We start from the raw sequence: 19613 nt of genomic DNA on the forward strand, positions 1-19613 counted from the left end.
CTCACTGTAAAAGTCTAAAGCCTACTGCGTCATTGCCGCCTTACTGAAAACCAATTTTATGACAAATACTTTCTTTTGTACTTAATATGGAAAATAAACATTAAAATTATAGTAACATTTTAAACTGATGAGCTTTCAGCAATTAATATTATTATGCATCAAATATTCAGTTTAATTTATTAATTCTTTTTAAAGTTGTTCAAGACGAATATAGTTTCACCACAAACAAGTGTTTGGATATTGCCTCCTTTCCTAACTGTAAATAAAAACAAAAAGCCTACTGCGTCATTAGCGCTTATCTGAAAACGAATTATATTTCAAATATTTTCTTTTCCAGTTCTTACAGCATTGAAAATAAAAATACAATTACAGTGAAATAAATTCTTGAACTAATGAATCTTTCATCAATTGATATCATTATCCATCAAACATTCAAATTGATGTTGTTTATACTTTCCAAGACTGTTCAAGACGCGTGTAGTTTTCAGTAAAGCGCCATTGACGCAGTAGGTTTTAGACTTTTACAGTGAGAGAAGGAGGTCATACCCAAACTCTTCTTTGTAGTGAATGATGTTCGTTATAAACTTGATTTGTATTTTCAATTTATGTTTTCCTCATCTAAAGGTTTATCTATTAATTTACGTTAATATCTGTTATAGGTTTGTTTACATTGATTTTTTATTTAATTTTTATTCGTTTTAAGTTTCATTTATACTTCAATAGGAAAATATTTCTTTTCATTTGATGCTTGATTTTCATATTCAATCTAAGCATTACTCGCTTTAAGATCTATTTATTCATTTATATTATTACTTTTTGTACATTTTTGCTATAACTGCTTATTTAATTTCTGTTCGTTGTGGGTTTCATTTATTCTTTAAAAGTAATTTCCGGTCGTTTTGAGTTTGAATTTTAAACTGTATTTGTATCTCCTAAGCTTAATTTTAAAATGGCCTTTACTTTTCTTTGAAAAATTATTTTTCGGAAAGGTTTTTTTAAATTAATTTTTGTTTGTTTTTGATTGAAAAAAATTTCAAGTTTTTAAAAATTCCTTATTTCAAAATCAAACTTAAAAAAAAAAAATCAAATATTCATCAAAGTATCAAAACTGGTATCATAGTAATAATATCAAAGTAGTAACATCAAAGTGAAAAACTGGGTTTGTGTCAACCTCGGAGTTTTTATTATCTGATGTTTGAACTATTTTTAACAAAATGGCTATATACAATTTTTATAGGATGGGTTTGGGGGAAAAAGGGCGTGTGGGAACTAATTAAGCTTTGGTCTCTTTTGACTCTTTATAAGTGAACTAGAACTTTCTATTTTCAATCAAATGAGCCCTCTCTGAAGTTTATACGAGTATCCCTTCTATAAGAACGATATATATCCCCAGAGTATCACTTACAACGCCTGTCCCTGGGCCCTGGGGGTTGTGTCAACCCTGGAGTTTTAATATTTGATGGTTGAACTATTTTTAACAAAATGGTCACCTCAAATTTTTATCGGATCGGTTTATAAATCCGATACACCCAAAGGCGGGGAGGGCGGGAGGGGCTAGTTGCCCTCCGATCTTTTTTCGCTCTGGGAAAATGAACTACAACTTTTAATTTACATTCAAATGAACCCTCTCTGAAGTTCATACGAGCATCCCTTTTACACAGGATACCCCAGGATATTGTAAGCCCCAGGACATAGCTTACAATGCCTGCCCCCGGTCCCTGGGGGGTTGTGTCGATCCCGGAGTTTTTGTTATCTGACCTTTCAGCTACTTTGAACAAAATGGCTCTCTCGAAGTTATTATCAGATGGGTTTTAAGCCTGTAGGACGTGGAGAAGGGGGCTAGTGGCCCTCTGATATCTTTTGACTCTTAAAAAGTGAACGAGAACTTTCGGTTTCCAATAAAATGAGCCCTCCAAAGTTTATACGAGTTTATACCTTTTTGTTACATGATCTTTGAACTATTTTTAACAAAATGGCTACCTCAAATTTTTATCAGATGTATTTGGGGAAAAAGGACTTGTGGGGCCAGTTGCATTCCGATCACTTTTGACTCTTAAAAAGGGCACTAGAACTCTCGATTTGCGATCGAATGGGCCCCCTTTGAAGTTTATACGACGACCCCTTCTATATGAAGTGCCTCTGGGAAAAAATAAATAAATGGAGTGTGGGGGGCGGCTAGCTGCCCTCCAATCACTTTTGACTCTTAAAAAGTGAATTACAACTTTCAATTTCCAATCAAATGAGCCCTCTAGGAAGTTTATACGAGCATCCGTTCCATGACAACCATATATGCCCCCAGGGCATCATTACGACACCTACCCCCGGGCCCTGGGGGGCTGTGTCGACACCGGAGTTTTTGTTATCAGAACTTCGAACTATTTTTAACAAAATTTCAATCCCAAAATTTTTATCTGATGCATTTAGGGCGTAGAGGAGGGGGGCTAGGAGGAGGGTAGGGGGGCAATATCCAATCAAATGAGCCCTCTCCGAAGTTTATACGGACATCCCTTCCATAAGAACTATATATGCTCCTAGAGCATTACTCGTATTGCCTACTTCCGGGCCCTGGTGGGTTCCGTCGACACAGGAATTTTTCTTATCTGACCTTTGAACTATTTTTAATGAAATGGTTATTGTAAAAATTTTATCGGATGGGCTTGGGGAAAAAAGGGTGTATGGAGGGTGGGGGCTAGTTGCCCTCGTATATCTTTTAACTCTTAAAAAGTTAACTAAAACTTTAAATTTCCAATCAAATTTGCCTTCTTTGGAATTTATACGAACATCCCTTACATAAGAAACATATAAGCCCCCAGGACAACACTTACGACGCCTATACCCCGGGCCCTGGGGGGACTTTTGTTATCTAATTTTTGAACAATTTCCAAAAAACTGGCCATTTCAAAATTTGTAGCGGATGGGTTCGGGGGAAAAGGGCGTGGGGGGGGAGCTAGTTGCCCTTAACTCTCTTGACTCTTAAAAAGTGAACTAGAACTTTCAATTTCCAATCAAATAAGCCCTCTATATGAGGTTTATACGAGCATCCCTTTCATAAGAACCATACATGCCCTTCGGGCATAACATAGAACGTCTTCCCCTGGGCCCTGGGGGGTTGTATTGACACTGAGTTTTTTCTTATCCGACCTTTGAACTATTTTTAACAAAATGTCTATCTCAAAATTTTCATCAGATGGGTTTGGAAAAAGAAGGCGGGGGGGGGGGGGGCTAGCTGCCCTCGGATCTATTTCGACTATTAAAAAGTGAGCTCGAAATTTCAATTTTCAATCAAATGAGCCGTCTCTGAAGTTTATACGAGCAACCCTTTCATATGATCCATATATGGCCCAGGGCATAACTTGAAAACGCTTGCCCCCAGACCCTGGGGGGTTGTGTTGACACCTAAGTTTTTGTTATCTGACTTATTAACGATTTTTCCTTAATGACTATCTCAAAATTTTTATGGGATGTATTTGGGGGAAAAGGAGCATGGGGAGGGGCTAGTTGCCCTCCAATCCCTTTTGACTCTAAAAAACTGAACTAGAACTTTCAATTTCCAATCAAATGAGTCATCTCTGAAGTTCTTACGAGCATCCCTTCAATAAGAACCATATATTCCCCCAGGGCATAACTTACAACACCTGCCCTCGGGCCCTGGGGGGCTCTGTCGACCCCGGAGTTTTCGTTATATGGTCTTTGAACTATTTAAAAAAAGCTATTTCAAAGTTCTTATCGGATGGGTTTGAGGAAAAAAGGGCGTGGGGGGCTTGGTGCCCTCCAATCTCTTTTGACTCTTAAAAAATGAACTAGAACTTTCAATTTCCAATCAAATGAGCCCTCTTTGAAGTTAATACGAGCTTCCCTTCCATAAGACCCAGATATGCCCCCGGGGCATAACATTAAACGCCTGCCCCCGGGCCCTGGGGGGTTGTGTTGACACCGGAATTTTTGTTATATGATCTTTGAACTATCTTTAACAAAAAAGCTATCTTAAAATTTTCATTGGATGCATTTGGGAAAAAGAGGTTTCGGGGGGGGAATCTGGATACCCTCCAATATCTTCTGACGCTTAAAAAGTGAACTAGAACTTTCAATTTTCAATCAAATGAGCCCTCTCTGAAGTTTATACGAGCATTCCATCCATAAGAACCATATATGCCCCCAGGGCATTACTTATAACCCTTGCCCCTGAAGACTGTGGAGGGAATGTCCTGCTCAAACATATAATTTCCAAAAATTTCAACTACGTTGAACAAAATGGCTATATCAAAATTTTCATTGGCTGTGTTTGGGGAAATGGTGGGCGAGGAAGGGCCACCAAATACAAAACAAAATCTATATACAAAATCTACAAAATCCTATACAAAATCTACATTATACAAAATCTTATATATCCCCAGGGCATAACTTTCAACCCTTGCCCTGAGGGCTCTGGTGGGGTTGTCATCCTCAAAGACCTAATTTCCAGAACTTGAAACTACGTTGAATAAAATGGCTATCTCAAAATTTCGATTGAATGTGTTTGGGGAAAAGGTGGGTGTGAGAGGGGGGTTATTTGCCCTCCAATCACTTCCGACTATTAAAAAGGGCACTAGCTCTTTGAATTTCCAATCGAATGAGCCTTTTTTGAAGTATCAACGACAACGCCTTCTATAAAAACCTTGCATGCCCCCAGGGCATAACTTACAACCCTTGCCCTAAAGGCTATGGGGGAGCGTACTCCTCAAAAATATAATTTATATTTGAAAATCAACGACGCTGAACAAAATTCTATCTCAAAATTTTGATTGGATGTGTTTTGGGGAATGATGGGCGCGGGGGGGGGGGGGCTACTTGCCCTCCAATAACATTTGGCCCTTAAAAAGGGCACTAGAACTCTAAACTTCCATTCGTATGAACCCCCTTTGGAGTCTCTACGACGACCCCTTCCATATGAAGTGCCTCTGGGAAAAAAAAAAAATAATAATAAAACATTGGAGCCGTATGGCCTTTACTATAGGCAACGATATAGCGTTGCCTCTGATTATGAAATTTCCTATTTTCGTATCTAGTGAATTGCAACTTACGGCATAGGGTTATCTGATACATTTAATTTGATTGCATACTTTTTGCCAGTTTCCTTTTTTCTGGGCTGGTTAAACCTTTTTTCTGAATTGCGCAAATGTTCTTATGCTGATTATAATTGAGACGTAACTTTTAACTAAATTAGTTTTGCATATTCAAAATCAGTATTAAAAAGATATTCATTTGATTTATATATTATTATTGAACTTTTGCTTTTAGTATTTTTTTTTTTGGTACTTATATGTTATAGTGCCTAAGTTCTTCATCCATTGACGCAGTGTAGAACCGGTTCCTTTTTTAGTTTCTTTGAGCTTAGCGTGTGACAAAAGAAGACAAGTGACAGAATAGACGGGAGATATATAATTTGGACTATATATTTGCTCATTAGCTGGGTGGGGGTGGGAGTAAAGTGTTTGGACAGTGTGAAGTTAGAAAATGATTCTTACATCATACTATGCAGAATAACTGTACCTAACACATTTTGCATGTAGACCTACTATATTTTAACCCCACCCCTTCCCCCTAATGTGCAAATATACAGCCCAAATTTGTTTCTAAAGTATTTTATTTGCATCGTATTTTGTGATATTCCATTAGGATTAGTCAGAAAAACAGGTTCTACTTAGATGAAGAACTTAAAATAGGCGCTATAACAGACAAGTACCTTCTTTTTTGCTCTTTTCTGTCGTCCATGATGGGAACTGTTTCATAAGTTATACCTTCAGGGATAGCAAGGAAAGTTGGGTTTATCTTGGCATTAAATAAAAAAAAACAAGTCTTTTTTAGCTGAAAGTAAGGAGCTGCATTAAAGCTTAAAAGGAACAGAAGAAATTATTCCGTATAAGAAAGGAGCTGTCCCCTTCACAACGCTCCTCCTTTCTGCTAAATTTTGGGTGTTTAATAAAGAAGATATATTACATAGATACAAGCCTTAGCGTAAAGAGTAGAACACTGAGTAAGGGTCAGCCCCTTTCATATACAGAATAATTCTGTTCGTTTTAAGTTTTAATGTTGCTCCTTACTTTCAGTTAAAAAAAATTGTTTTTTTTAATTTATTTTATGTACGTTGTTGAATCATTGCTAGTTTTGAAGATTGCTGACCGTATATGAATAACTAATTTGCAACAAAATTGCATATTAATCTAACCTTTTTTTTAACTAATAACAACCTTACAATAATCTATGTTTGATTTTTGCTCCAGTTATTTAAGAATGACTCCTGAATCACAAAGGTTGTTGAATTAGAATAATAACCTCTTTTAAAAGTTAAAAAAAACTTTACCATAAGAGCGAGCTATTGAGGAGAGGCAACCCCCTTCATATAAGTAATATTTTCTGTTTCTTTTAAGTTTTAATGTTGCTCCTCACTTTCAGTTGAAAAAACTTGTTTTTTTATTTAGTTTCTGATCGTTTTTTAAATAATGCTGGGAAATCTGACGGTCCCTTCATGGAAAATTCCCTTCTCCCATGAAAATATCCTCCCATGTAACCTTCTCCCCCTGACCCCCTCCCCACTAGAAAAAATCCCCCTGAAAACGTTTGTTATTTCCCAATAACCAATGCTATATGCAACAATGGGCAAAGTTCATAACTTGCAGCCTTCCCACGGGGACTGTGGGGATTACGTCATCCTCAAAGACCTAATTATTAGGTTTTTCGATTATGCTGAACAATCTCAAAATTTCGATCGAGTGACTTTGGTAAAAAAATGAGCGTGGGAGGGGGCCTAGTTACCCTCCAATTTTTTTGGTCACTTAAAAAGGCCACTTGAACTTTATATTTCCGTTCGAATGAGCCCTCTCGTTATATTCTAGGAGCACTTGGTCGATACGATCATCCCTGAAAAAAAACAACAAATAAACTCGCATCCGTGATTTTTCTTCTGGCAAAAATGTCAAAATTCCACATTTTTGCAGATAGGAGCTTGAAAAATCTTAGGGTTCTCTGTTACGCTGAATCTGATGGTATGATTTTCATTAAGATTCTATGACTTTTAGGGGATGGTTCCCTTTTTCCGAAAATATGACAAATAGTCTCAGGCTCGTAACTTTTGATGGGCAAGACTTAACTTGATGAAATTTATATATTTGATCTCAGCATAAAAATCCCATTCTTTTGATGCGTCTATTGGTATCAAAAATTGCTACCTATTGGTATCGGTTACTATTGAGCCGGGTCGCTCCTTACCCGGCTTAACTGTTTGACTTCTTGGACGGTGATAATTACCCGACATGTCGGGACGAAAATAATAATCAATAATTAAAGGCCATTAGCCATAGTCAAGTTTAGGAATGCACCCTTACATTTTATACATTATAACATTCAATCTTCGAAGCTCGGTAAATATTTTATTAATTTACAGGCTTTATGCGTATCAGAAGTGTCGTCTGAGTTCATTGAGCAGCGGACAAGGAATTGTATTGATAATGAATTATGTGACACGTGCACTCTTTGTGCCCCTGGTTTTGAAACGTCTCACGTTTGCACAGAGACAAAAGACACTGTCTGTACGCAGTGTATACCAGGTCAATCCTTCAATCCTGTAGCTGGAAGAAATGTTTACTGCAAGCCGTGCAAAGATTGCCCTATAAATAGTCGATTGAAGAGATCTTGCAATATAACCCATAATACAGAATGTGAATGTGAACGTGACTTTTACATCGACCTTGCGTCAGGTATTATTAGTTTAAATTTGCTTTAATAGTGAGAAAACAGAGAGCCTTCTAATTAAGAATGACTGTATTGAAATAACGAAGTATTGCAAAAAGCTAGTTACCAGTTAGAAGAAACAATTCACATATGAAATCAGTTTTTTTTTTCTTCATTTTATTGAATGACCGAGAACGGCAACTGGAGTATTCATGGGGAGATGATGTATATCTGAGGGTTAAAACAAATAAGGAAAAAATCCGCCAAATATGGAAAACTAAATGAAAAATGGTACTTGTGTATTATACCGACTACATGATTGTTCTTGATCTGTTTAAAACTGGTTTTCCTGTGTGCACCCGGAGATAATCAGCTTAGCCTGAGTGAGATAAACTACTATGTAGACATTTTTTAATTAAATAATTAATATATAGTTAGGTCAGGAATTTGATATAATGCGTTCTGGGCGGCCTGCTTTCCATAATTCTCCGTTGTAGTTACCGTAATCTTGTGACTAAAGTATTATATTTTCATCATTATTTGGTATAATAATGTGGTCGGTATAATACACAAGTACCTGAAAAATATTGGGAACTACTGTATAAGTTGTAAAAATTACAAGATATTGAGTTGAGTAGCTCTCAAACGTTTTTTCCTCTGCGCACGTGCATGATCAGAGGCATCAAGTATTTAGTGATTCCGTTCCTGATCAATCACTGGGTTCAGAGTATACCAAAAACTCTAGAGCGATAATGCTATTTTTGTCGGGAGATCTGATGCTTAAAGTGTCAGTGCAGTGTTGGGTATTTTTTCAGTCAAACGTCCGAAATAAGCTATTTCATACGCAGTTGGCTGATGGCCCCATTTTTATCTGTGTCAAGCTAGGTGACCGTACTAGTTTTTACGGCTAGCAATATATATATAATACATACATACATACATATATATATATATATATATATATATATATATATATATATATATATATATATATATATATATATATATATATATATATATATATATATATATATATATATATATATATATATATATATATATATATATATATATATATATATATCTGCATATATATATATATATATATATATATATATATATATATATATATATATATATATATATATATATATATATATATGTATATATATATATATATATATATATATATATATATATATATATATATATATATATATATATATATATATATATATATATATATATATATATATATATATATATATATATATATATATATATATATATATATATTAGAAAGCTGTCGAAAAACAATAGGACTAAGAAGGTTGCGCTGCCACGTTCATAATTTTTATCAAAATGAAGGTATGACAATTTGATTAATTAGGTCCATTGTGTAGGCTCATTAGTACCTCAGAATAGATTAATGAACATCAAAGTGCCCGAAAGCTCCAAGTTGTTAATGTTTTTTGTTTTCTTTTTTTATTTGGAAGTGTGAAATAGTTTTGGTTATTTGGGAATATCATGTGCTCTTTGAGTGCACAATTATTAATTATGGATTTACAAAACTCAGTGCTAACTTCTATGATATACATATATAGACTCAGAAGGGGTCCACCAGGCCCGTACCCCTCTCAATAAAATTCCAAGTTTTTCATGATTTTTCTTATAATGCCTTATTTCTTCATATAAGAAGATATTTAGGGTATCTTATTATATCCTTATCATAAACTTTTATAACTTTCTGTGGAGTTGTATTTACTTCTCCCTCCTCCTGCCAAAAAACAAGCAAAATCTCTCTTACTTGCCTAGATAGACTAATAAAAAAGGAAACCATGCCGGCTCTTGGCTAATATTAGCCTACATAAAAAAAACAAGTTTTTTTAACTGAAAGTAAGGAGCGACATTAAAACTTAAAACGAACAAAAACTATTCCGTATATGAAAGGGGCTGTCACCCCCTCAAAGCCTCACTCTTTACGCTAAAGTTTCTTATTGTTTTAAAAAGTAGAGTGGTGAAAAAGAATCAAAGTTTAGCGTAAAGAGCGAGGCGCTGAGGAGGGGACAACCCCTTTTATATACGGAACTGTTTCTGTTCGTTTTAAGGTTTAATGTCGCTCCTTACTTTAAGTTAAAAAAACTTTTTTCTTATTTAATTTTTGAAAATTTTTGAATTAATGCAGGTTTTGATCTTGGCTTACCGTACATGAATAATTAAGACAAATTTTGCATATTAATTTTACTTTTATTTGGTTAAATGGCTTTCTCGAAGGTTGTTTGGTTTTATTTACGAACATTTTTATTAGTAATAAGTATACGTAACTTACGAATTAACTTGCGTAACGAACTTCTATATTTATTTATTTTAATACGTATCTTAGGGGGGTTCGCCCCCTAGGCATTACCTCGCTCTTTACTCTAAAGTTTGAATTTTGTTCCAGTTCTTTAAAAATGACCCCTTAATCACAAAGGCCGTTAATTAGAATAAATAGCTCTTATGAAAGTACTAAAAAAAAATTTGGCTTAAAGAGCGAGCTATTGACTAGGAGGCGAAACCAATCATATACGTAATAATTTTTGTTCGTTTTAAGTTTTGACGTCGCTCCTTACTTTCTTTTGAAAAACTTGTTGTTGTTTTTTTATTTAATTTCTGATCGTTTTCTTAAATAATGCTGGGAAATCCGGCACCCCCTTAATAGCAATGTCCCTTCCCCCATGAAAACTTCCTCCATGGAAAGATCCTCCCACATAACCCCACTCCCCCCCTACCAGAAAAAATCCCCCCTGAAAACGTCGGTATACTTCCCAATAACCAATACTATATGTAAACATTGAGTAAAGTTCATAACTTTCAGCCCTCCCCCCGGTGACTTTGGGGATTAAGTCATCCTAAAAGGCATAATTAGTATATTTTTGACCATGCTGAACAAAATGGCCATCTCAAAATTTTGATCGAGTGACTTTGGGAAAAAATGAGTGTGGGAGGGGGCCTAGTTGCCCTCCATTTTTTTTTGTCACTTAAAAAGGACACTAAAACTTTTAATTTCCGTTCGAATGAGCCCTTCCATGATATTCTAGGACCACTGGATTGATACGATCACCCGTGAAAAAAACAAACAAAAAAAAAACAAATAAACACGCATCTGTGATCTTTCTTCTGAAAAAAAAAAAAATTCCACATTTCTGCAGATAGGACTTGAACCTCTACAGTAGGGTTCTCTGATACGCTGAATCTGATGATGTGATTTTTATTAATGTTTTTAAATTTTTAGGGGATGTTTCCCCCTTTTTTCGAAAATTATGCAAATTTTCTCAGGCGCGTAACTTTTGATGGGTAGGACTAAACATGATGAAACTTATATATTTGAAATCAGCATTAAAATACAAATATAATTTTGATGCACCTATTGGTGTCAAAATTGCGGTTTTTAGAGTTTCGGTTACTATTGAGCCGGGTCGCTCCTTACCTACAGTTCGCTACCACGAACCGTTTGATAAAGTTTGCTCTTTAGATTTTTCCTACCTCTCTCTCCTCGCTCCTCCCCCAGACCCTCGCATTGCGTCATTTGAAGTCAAGTTTATATCTCTGTTCACTGATGACGTCACTATTCTTGTGGTCTGGAGTCATTCTCTTGGTTCTAGAAGGCCCCGTGACCCTTCTTTGAAGTCACTCTAATTAGAATATTCTATATTTGTTTTTTGCTGTGATAGTTTTTCTCGGTTTCTCTACCTAGAGCAGTTTTTTTGCTCTGAAGCTATTCTGCAAAATTTAACGTTTCTATCCTTAATGGTTTAGCTGTATGGTCATGTCAAAAACGTAAACACAGCCGTAAACTTTTGACTTCTACTTACTTCAAAGTTGTGAATTGAAAGAAAATGCACTTATTAGGAGCAAAAAAACTCTTTTTTTTATTGATTCTTATGTATCATTTCCATTAATTTATCGATTTAAACATTTAAGTTATCGATTCAAAATAATTTATATATAACAAACATTTTTGAAGAGGTATTCCCTGACTAATCTTCAGTTCTTTTTGCTTGTTTTTTTTTATTTAGTTTCTGAAAGTTTAATGCAGGGTTTGAATTTCGCTCACCGTGCATGAATAATTAAAACGAAATTTACTTATTAATTTTACTTTTGTTTAACTAATAATTACCTTATAAAAACCTAAGTTTGATTTTTGTTCCAGTTCTATAAGAATTACTCCTAAATCACAAAGGCTCTTACATTAGAATAATAACTTCTTTTTTAAAACACAATCTGTAGTGTAACAGTGAGATATTGAGGAGAGTAAACCCATCTCAGATGCATAATATCTTCCGTTTCTGTTAAGTTCTAATGCTGCTTCTCATTTTCAGTTGAAAAAACTTGTTTCTTATTTTACTGATCGTTTTTTAAATAGTGTACTGAAATCCAGCTCCCCCTCAATGGAAAGTTCTTTTCCCCCACGATAAATTATCTCCATTGATAGATTCTCCCACGCATCTTAAATTAGCCATATTTGCGGAACTAATTTTGTAAGACATAGATACAAAACGGCCAAAGAGGTCGAAACTATTTTTATGAAAATGAAAGTCACAAGTTGGGCCATTCTCAAATCACTGAACTGAAAGAAAAGATCTTTAGGAAATATATGTAATAATTTATGTTCGTTTTTAATGCTATTTAAATTTATGTTCGTTTTAAATGTTATTAAGTTTTAATGTTATTCCTTACTTTCATTTGGAAAAAACTTGTTTTTTTTTATTTAATAACAACCACAAGCCGAAGACATACCATATCTTTGGTTTATTATCACATAAAAATCATAGTTTTGAAGCTTCTTAAGGTAAAATTAAAGGTAAAATTTTCAGTAAAGCGCCAATGACGCAGGAGGTCTTAGACTTTTACAGTGAGAGAAGGAGGTGATACCTTTTTTTTTGTAGTGATTTTTGTTCGTTTCAAGCTTGATTTGCATATTCAATTTAAGTTTTTCTCGTTTTAAGATTTATTTATTAATTATTAATATCTATAGTATGTTTGTTTGCATTGATTGTTTATTTAATTTCTTTTCGTTTTAAGTTTCATTTATGCTTCAATAAGAATTTTTTTTTCGTTTTAAGCTTAATTTTCATATTCAATCTCAGCATTACTCGCTTTAAGATCTATTTATTCATTTATATTATTGCTTGTTGTACGTTTTTGCTATGATTGTTTATTTAATTTCTGTTCGTTTTGGGTTTCATTTATTCTTTAATAGTAATTTCTGGTCGTTTTGATTTTGAGATTTAACAGTTATTTGTATCTTATGAGCTTAAGTTTAAAATGGCCTTTAATTTTCTTTGAAAAACTTACTTTTCGAAAAGTCTTTTTTTTTAAATTAATTTTTGTTCGTTTTTGATTGCAAAAAGTTTCAAGTTTTTAAAAATTCCTTGTTTCAAAATCAAACTTAAAAAAAAAAATGCTCATCAAAGTGTCAAAACTGGTATGATAGTAATTATATCAAAGTGAAAAATGGGTTTGTGTCACCTTGGAGTTTTTATTATCTGATGTTTGAACTATTTTTAACAAAATGTCTATCTCAAAATTTTTATCAGATGGGTTTGGGGAAAAAGGTCGTGGGCGTGGGGGGGGGGGCTGAGTAACCTTCAGTCTCTTTTGACTCTTTAAATATGAACTAGAACTTTATATTTTCAATCAAATGAGCCCTCTCTAAAGTTTATACAATCCTCCCTTCTATGAAAACCATATCTATCCCCAGAGTATAACTTACAAAACCTGTCCCTGGGCCCGGGGGGGTTGTGTCGACCCTGGAGTTTTAATATCTGGTGGTTGAACTGTTTTTAACAAAATGGTTACCTCAAATTTTTATCGGATGGGTTTATCCACTAGATAAACCCAAAGGCGTGGAAGGCGGGAGGGGCTAGTTTCCCTCCGATCTTTTTTCACTCTGAGAAAATGAACGACAACTTTTAATTTCCATTCAATTGAACCCTCTCCGAAGTTTATACGAGCATCCCTTCTATAAGAACCACATACTGCCCCAGGACATAGCTTACAATGCCTACCCCAGGGCCCTGGGGGTTTGTGTCGACACCGGAGTTTTTGTTATCTGACGTTTGAATTATTTTGAATGAAATTGCTCTCAAAGTTCTTATCGGATGTGTTGTAGGAAAATAGGGCGTGTAGAAGGAGGCTAGTTGCCCTCCGATCGCTTCTGACTCTTAAAAAGTGAACGAGAACTTTCAAGTTCTAAATCATATGAGCCCTCACCGAAGTTTATTCGAGCATACATTCCATAAGAACCATATATGCCCCCAGATCAATACTTACAACGCCTGCCCCGGGCCCGGGGGGTTGCCCTCCGATCTCTTTTGACTCTCAAAAAGTGAACAAGAACTTTCAATCTCCAATCAAATGAGCCATCTAGAAGTTTATACGAGCATCCTTTCCATAAGAACTATATGTGCCCCTAGAGTATTACTCATAACGCCTGCCTCCGGGCCCTAAGGGGTTGCGTCGACACTGGAATGTTACTTATCTGACCTTTGAACTATTTTTAATGAAATGGATATTATAAAAATTTTATCGGGAAAGGGTGTGTGTTGGGGGAGGGGGGGGGCTAGTTGCCCTTGGATATCTTTTGGCTCTTAAAAATTGAACTAGAACTTTCAATTTTCAATCAAATGAGCCCTCTCTGAAGTTTATACGAGCATCCCTTTCATAAGAACCATATACGCCCCCAGGACAACACTTTTAACGCCTATCCCCCGGGCCCTGGGGGGAGTTTTGTTATCTAATTTTTGAACAATTTCCAAAAATCTGGCTATCTCAAAATTTGTGAAGATGGGTTTGGGGAAAAAGATTTTTTTTGGGGAGGGGGGGCTAGTTGCCCTTGACTCTCTTGACTCTTAAAAAGTGAATTAGAACTTTCAATTTCTAATCTAACGAACCCTCTGTGAAGTTTATACGAGCATCTCTTTCATAAGAACCATACATGCCCTTAGGGCATAACTTAGAACGCCTTCCCCTCGGCCCTGGGGGGTTGTATTGACACCGGAGTTTTTCTTATCTGACCTATGAACTATTTTTAACAAAATGTCTATCTCAAAATTTTCATCAGATGGGTTTGGAAAAAGAGGGCTCGTTGGAGGAGGGGGGGGGCTAGCAGCCCTCGGATCTCTTTTGACTATTAAAAAGTGAGCTCGAACTTTCCATTTCCAGTCAAATGAGCCCTCTCTGAAGTCTCTATGAGTATCCCTTTCATACGAACCATATATGCCCCAGGGCATAACTTACAACGCCTGCCCCCGGGCCCTGGGGGGTTGTGACAACACCTGAGTTTTTGTTATGTTACTTTTGAGCAATTTTTAACTTAATGGCTATCTCAAATTTTTTTCGGATGCACTTGGGGAAAACGGGATTGGGGGGGGGATGTCACCCCCCTCCCACAGCCTTCAGGGCAAGGGTTGTAAGTTATGCCCTGGGGGCATAAAAGGTTTTTATAGAAAGCTGTGTTGTAGAAACTTCAGAAATGGCTCATTCGATTGGAAGTTTAAAGGGCTAGTTCCCTTTTTAATAGTCGAAAGTGATTGGAAGGCAACTAATACCCCTTCCACACCCACGATTTCCCCAAACACATCCAATCAAAATTTTGATATAGCAATTTTGTTCAAAGTAGTTGAAAGTTCTGGAAATTATATGTTTGAGCAGGACACTCCCCCCACAGTCTTTAGGACAAGGATTATAAGTTATGCCCTAGGGACATATATGGTTCTTATGGAAGGAATTCTCGTATAAACTTCAGAGAGGGCTCATTTGATTGGAAATTGAAAGTTATAGTTCATTTTTTAAGATTCAAAAGATATCGGAGGCTAACCAGCCCCCCCCCTACGCCCTGTTTTTCCCAAATGCATCCGATAAAAATGTAGAGATAGCCATTTTTTCAAAAATAGTTCAAAGATCATATAACAAAACTCCGATGTCGACATAACCCCCCAGGCCGGGGGCAGGCGTTGTAAGTTATGCCCTCGGGGCATATATGGTTTTTATTTAAGGAATGCTCGTATAAACTTCAAAGAGGGCTTTTTTGATTGGAAAGTGAAAGTTCTAGTTCACTTTTTAAGAGTCAAAAGAGATCGGAGGGCACCTAGCTCCTCCCCCTCCACGCCCTTTTTTCTCAAACCCATCTGATAAGAACTTTGAGATAGCCATTTTATTTCAAAATAGTTCAAAGACCATATAACGAAAACTCCAAGGTCGACACGCCCCTCAGGGCCCGAGGGCAGGCGTTGTAAGTTGTGACCTGGGGGAATATATGGTTCTTATGGAAGGGATCCTCTTAAAAACTTGAGAGAGGACTCATTTGATTGGAAATTGAAAGTTCTATTTCAGTTTTTGAGAGTCAAGCGAGATTGGAGGGCAACTAGCCCCCCTCCCACACGGCCTTTCCCCCAAATACATCCGATAAAAATTTTTAGGTAGCCATTTTGTTAAAAATTGTTCAAAAGTCAGCTAAAAAAAACTCAGGTGTCGATACAACCCCCCAGGGTCTAAGGAGAGGCGTTGCAAGTTACGGCCTGGGGCATATATGGTTCTTATTAAAGGGATTCTCGTATAAATTTCAGAGAGGGCTCATTTGATTGGAAATTGAAAGTTCGAGTTCTTTTTTTAAGATTCAAAAGAGATCCGAGGGGAACTGCCCCCCCCACGCCTTCTTTTTCATAATACATCGGATGAAAATTTTGAGATATACATTTTGTTAAAAATAGTTCAAAGGTCGAAAAAGAAAGACACCGGTGTCAATACAACCCCTCAGGGCCCTTCCCCCAGGGGAAGGCGTTCTAAGTTATGCCCTAAAGGCATGTATGGTTCTTATGAAAGGGATTTTTAAGATTCAAAAGATATCGAAGGCTAGCCAGTCCCCCCCCCCCACGCCCTTTTTACCCCAAACCCATCCGCTACAAATTTTGAGGTAGCCATTTCTTCAAAAATAGTTCAAGATCATATAACAAAAACTCCGGTGTCGACATAAACCCCCAGGGCCTGGGGGTAGGCGTTGCAAGTGTTGTCCTGGGGGCAGTATATGGTTCTTATGAAAGGGATGCTTGTAAAAACTGCAGAGAGGGCTCATTTGATTTGAAATTGAAAGTTCTAGTTCACTTTTTAAGAGTAAAAAGATATCCGAGGGCATCTAGCCCCCCCCCCGCACACCCTTTTCCCTCAAATCCTACCGATAAAATTTTTGAGAGGAGAAAAACCGGAAGGCAACTAGCCCCCTCCCTCTACGCCCTATTTTCCTCAAACCCATCCTATAAGAACTTTGAGAGAGCCATTTTTTCAAAATGGTTCAAAGATCTTATAACGAAAACTCCGGGGTCAACACAATCCATCAGAGTCCGGGGTAGATATTGTAATCTATTCCTCGGCGGTATATATAGTTTTTATGGAAGGGATGCTCGTATAAACTTCAGAGAGGGCTCATTTGATTGGAAATTGAAAGTTCTAGTTCACTTTTTAAGAGTCAAAAGAGATCAGAGGGCAACTATCCCTCCCACGCCTCTTTTCCCGCAAATGCATCCGATATGAATTTTGATATACCCATTTTGTTGAAAACAGTTCAAAGGTCATATAACAAAACTCCTGTGTCGACACAACCCCCAGGACCCGGGGGTAGGTGCTTCAAGTTATGCCCTGATGGCATATATGGTTCTTATGGAAGGGATGCTCGTATAAACTTCAAAGAGGGCTCATTTGAATGGAAATTGAAAGTTCTAGATCAATTTTTAAGAGTCAAAAGAGATCGGAGAAAAACTAACCCCACCCCACGCCCTTTTTTCCGCAAACCCATCCGATACAAATTTTGAGATAGCCAATTTTTTTTAAATATTTCAAAGGTCAGAAAACAAAAATCAGGTGTCGACACAACCCCCCAGGGCCCGGGGGCAGGCGTTGTAAGTTATGTCCTGGGGTCATGTATGGTTCTTATGAAAGAGATGCTCGTATAAACTTCAGAGAGGGCTCATTTGATTTGAAATTAAAATTTATTGTTCACTTTCTCGGAGTCAAAACAGATCGGAGGACAACTAGCTCCTCCCCCCTCCGCGTCTTTTTCTTCCCCAAACCCATCCGATAAAAATTTTGAGGTGGTCATTTTGTTAAAAATAGTCTCAAACATCAAATATTACAACTCCGAGGTCGATACAACCCACCCGGGCTCGGGGACAGGCGTTGTAACTTATGCCCTGGGGGCATATATGTTTCTTATAGAAGGGGTGCTCGTTTAAACTTCAGAGAGGGCTCATTTGATTGAAAATGGAAAGTTCTAGTTCACTTTTAAAGAGTCAAAAGAGATCGAAGGGCAATTAGCCCTCCCCACGCCATTTTCCCCCCAAACCCATCCGATAAAATTTTTAGATACCTATTTTGTTACAAATAGTTCAAACATCAGATAATAAAAACTCCAAGGTGGACACAAACGCATTTTTTTCTTTGATATTATTGCTTTGATACCAGTTTTGAAACTTTGATGAACATTTGATTTTGAAAAAAGGTAACTTTAAAAACTTGAAACTTTTTGCAATCAAAAACGAACAAAAATTAAAAAGCAGCTTTTCAAAGAAGAGTAAAGGCGATTTTAAAGTTGAGATCAGCAGATACAAATACTGTTTAAAACTCAAACTCAAGACAACCAGAAATTACTATTAAAGAATAAATGAAACCCAAAACGAACAGAAATTAATTAAACAATCACATCAAAAAACATACAAAGTGATTAATGCCTAAATTGAATATGCAAATCAAGCATAAAACGAAAAAAATATTTTTCTATTGAAGTATAAAACAATAGATACTATTGTAAATGAATAAATAAATCTTAAAACGAGTGAAACTTTAATTGAATATTATAATAAAACGAACAAAAATCACTACAAACAAGAGTTTGGGTATCGCCTTCTTCTCTCACTGTAAAAGTATAAAACCCACTGCGTCACTGGCGCTTTACTGAAAACAAATTGTAGTACAAATATTTTCTTTTGTTATTAATATTGAAAATAAACATTAAAATTTTGAACTGATGAGCTTTCAGCAATTAATATCATTATACATCAAATATTCAGTTTTATCTATTAGTTCTTTTTAATGTTGTTCAAGACCCCTAAAATTGTCCGCTTCCTTAACTGTAAAAACCTTAAAGCCTACTCCGTCATTGGCGCTTCACTGAAAATGAATTATATTACAAATATTTTCTTTTCCAGTTCTTACAGCATTGAAAATGAAAATAAAATTACAGTCAAATAAAATCTTGAACTGATGGATCTTTAATTAATTAACATCATTATATATCGAAGATTCAATTTGATTTTGTTTATACTTTCAAAGACTGTTCAAGACACATATAGTTTTCAGTAAAGCGCCATGACGCAGTAGGTTTTATACTTTTACAGTGAGAGTAGGAGGCGAAACTCAAACTTTTGTTTGTAGTGATTTTTGTTCGTTTCAAGCTTGACTTGCATATTCAATTTTAGTTTGAGTCGTTTTAAGATTTATTTATTCATTTACATCAGTATCTATTATATGTTTGTTTGCATTGATTCTTTATTTAATTTTTATTCGTTTTTGGTTTCATTTATACTTCAAAAGCAAAATATTTTTTTTAGTTTTAAGTTTGATTTGCATATTCAATTTAGGCATTACTCGCTTTGTATGTTTTTTTTTGCTATGATTGTTTATTTAATTTCTGTTCGTTTCGGGTTTGATTTATTCTTTAATAGTAATTTCTGGTTGTTTTGAGTTTGAATTTCAACAGGTATTTGTATCTGCTGATCTTAAGCTTAAAATGGCTTTTACTTTTCTTTGAAAAACTGCTTTTTCGGATAGTTTTTTTTTTTTTTTAATCAATATAAACTATGGGCAAAGTTCAC

The 19613-nt window shown here is 35.8% G+C and overlaps 1 protein-coding gene across 1 annotated transcript in view; it reads left to right on the plus strand.

The window, feature by feature from the left end:
- LOC148947649 (uncharacterized) overlaps nt 1-19613 on the plus strand; it is a 185452-nt gene that overhangs the window by 111164 nt on the left and 54675 nt on the right. Inside the window, exon 3 of the mRNA XM_089095969.1 lies at nt 7421-7733. Within this exon, the coding sequence (XP_088952095.1) occupies nt 7421-7733 (313 nt within the window). The remainder of the gene's footprint in view (nt 1-7420; nt 7734-19613) is intronic.

The sequence above is a fragment of the Artemia sp. Qi Xiang Cuo genome, chromosome 10 (assembly GCF_049724085.1).
Source record: "Artemia sp. Qi Xiang Cuo chromosome 10, ASM4972408v1, whole genome shotgun sequence".
Taxonomy (NCBI): domain Eukaryota; kingdom Metazoa; phylum Arthropoda; class Branchiopoda; order Anostraca; family Artemiidae; genus Artemia; species Artemia sp. Qi Xiang Cuo.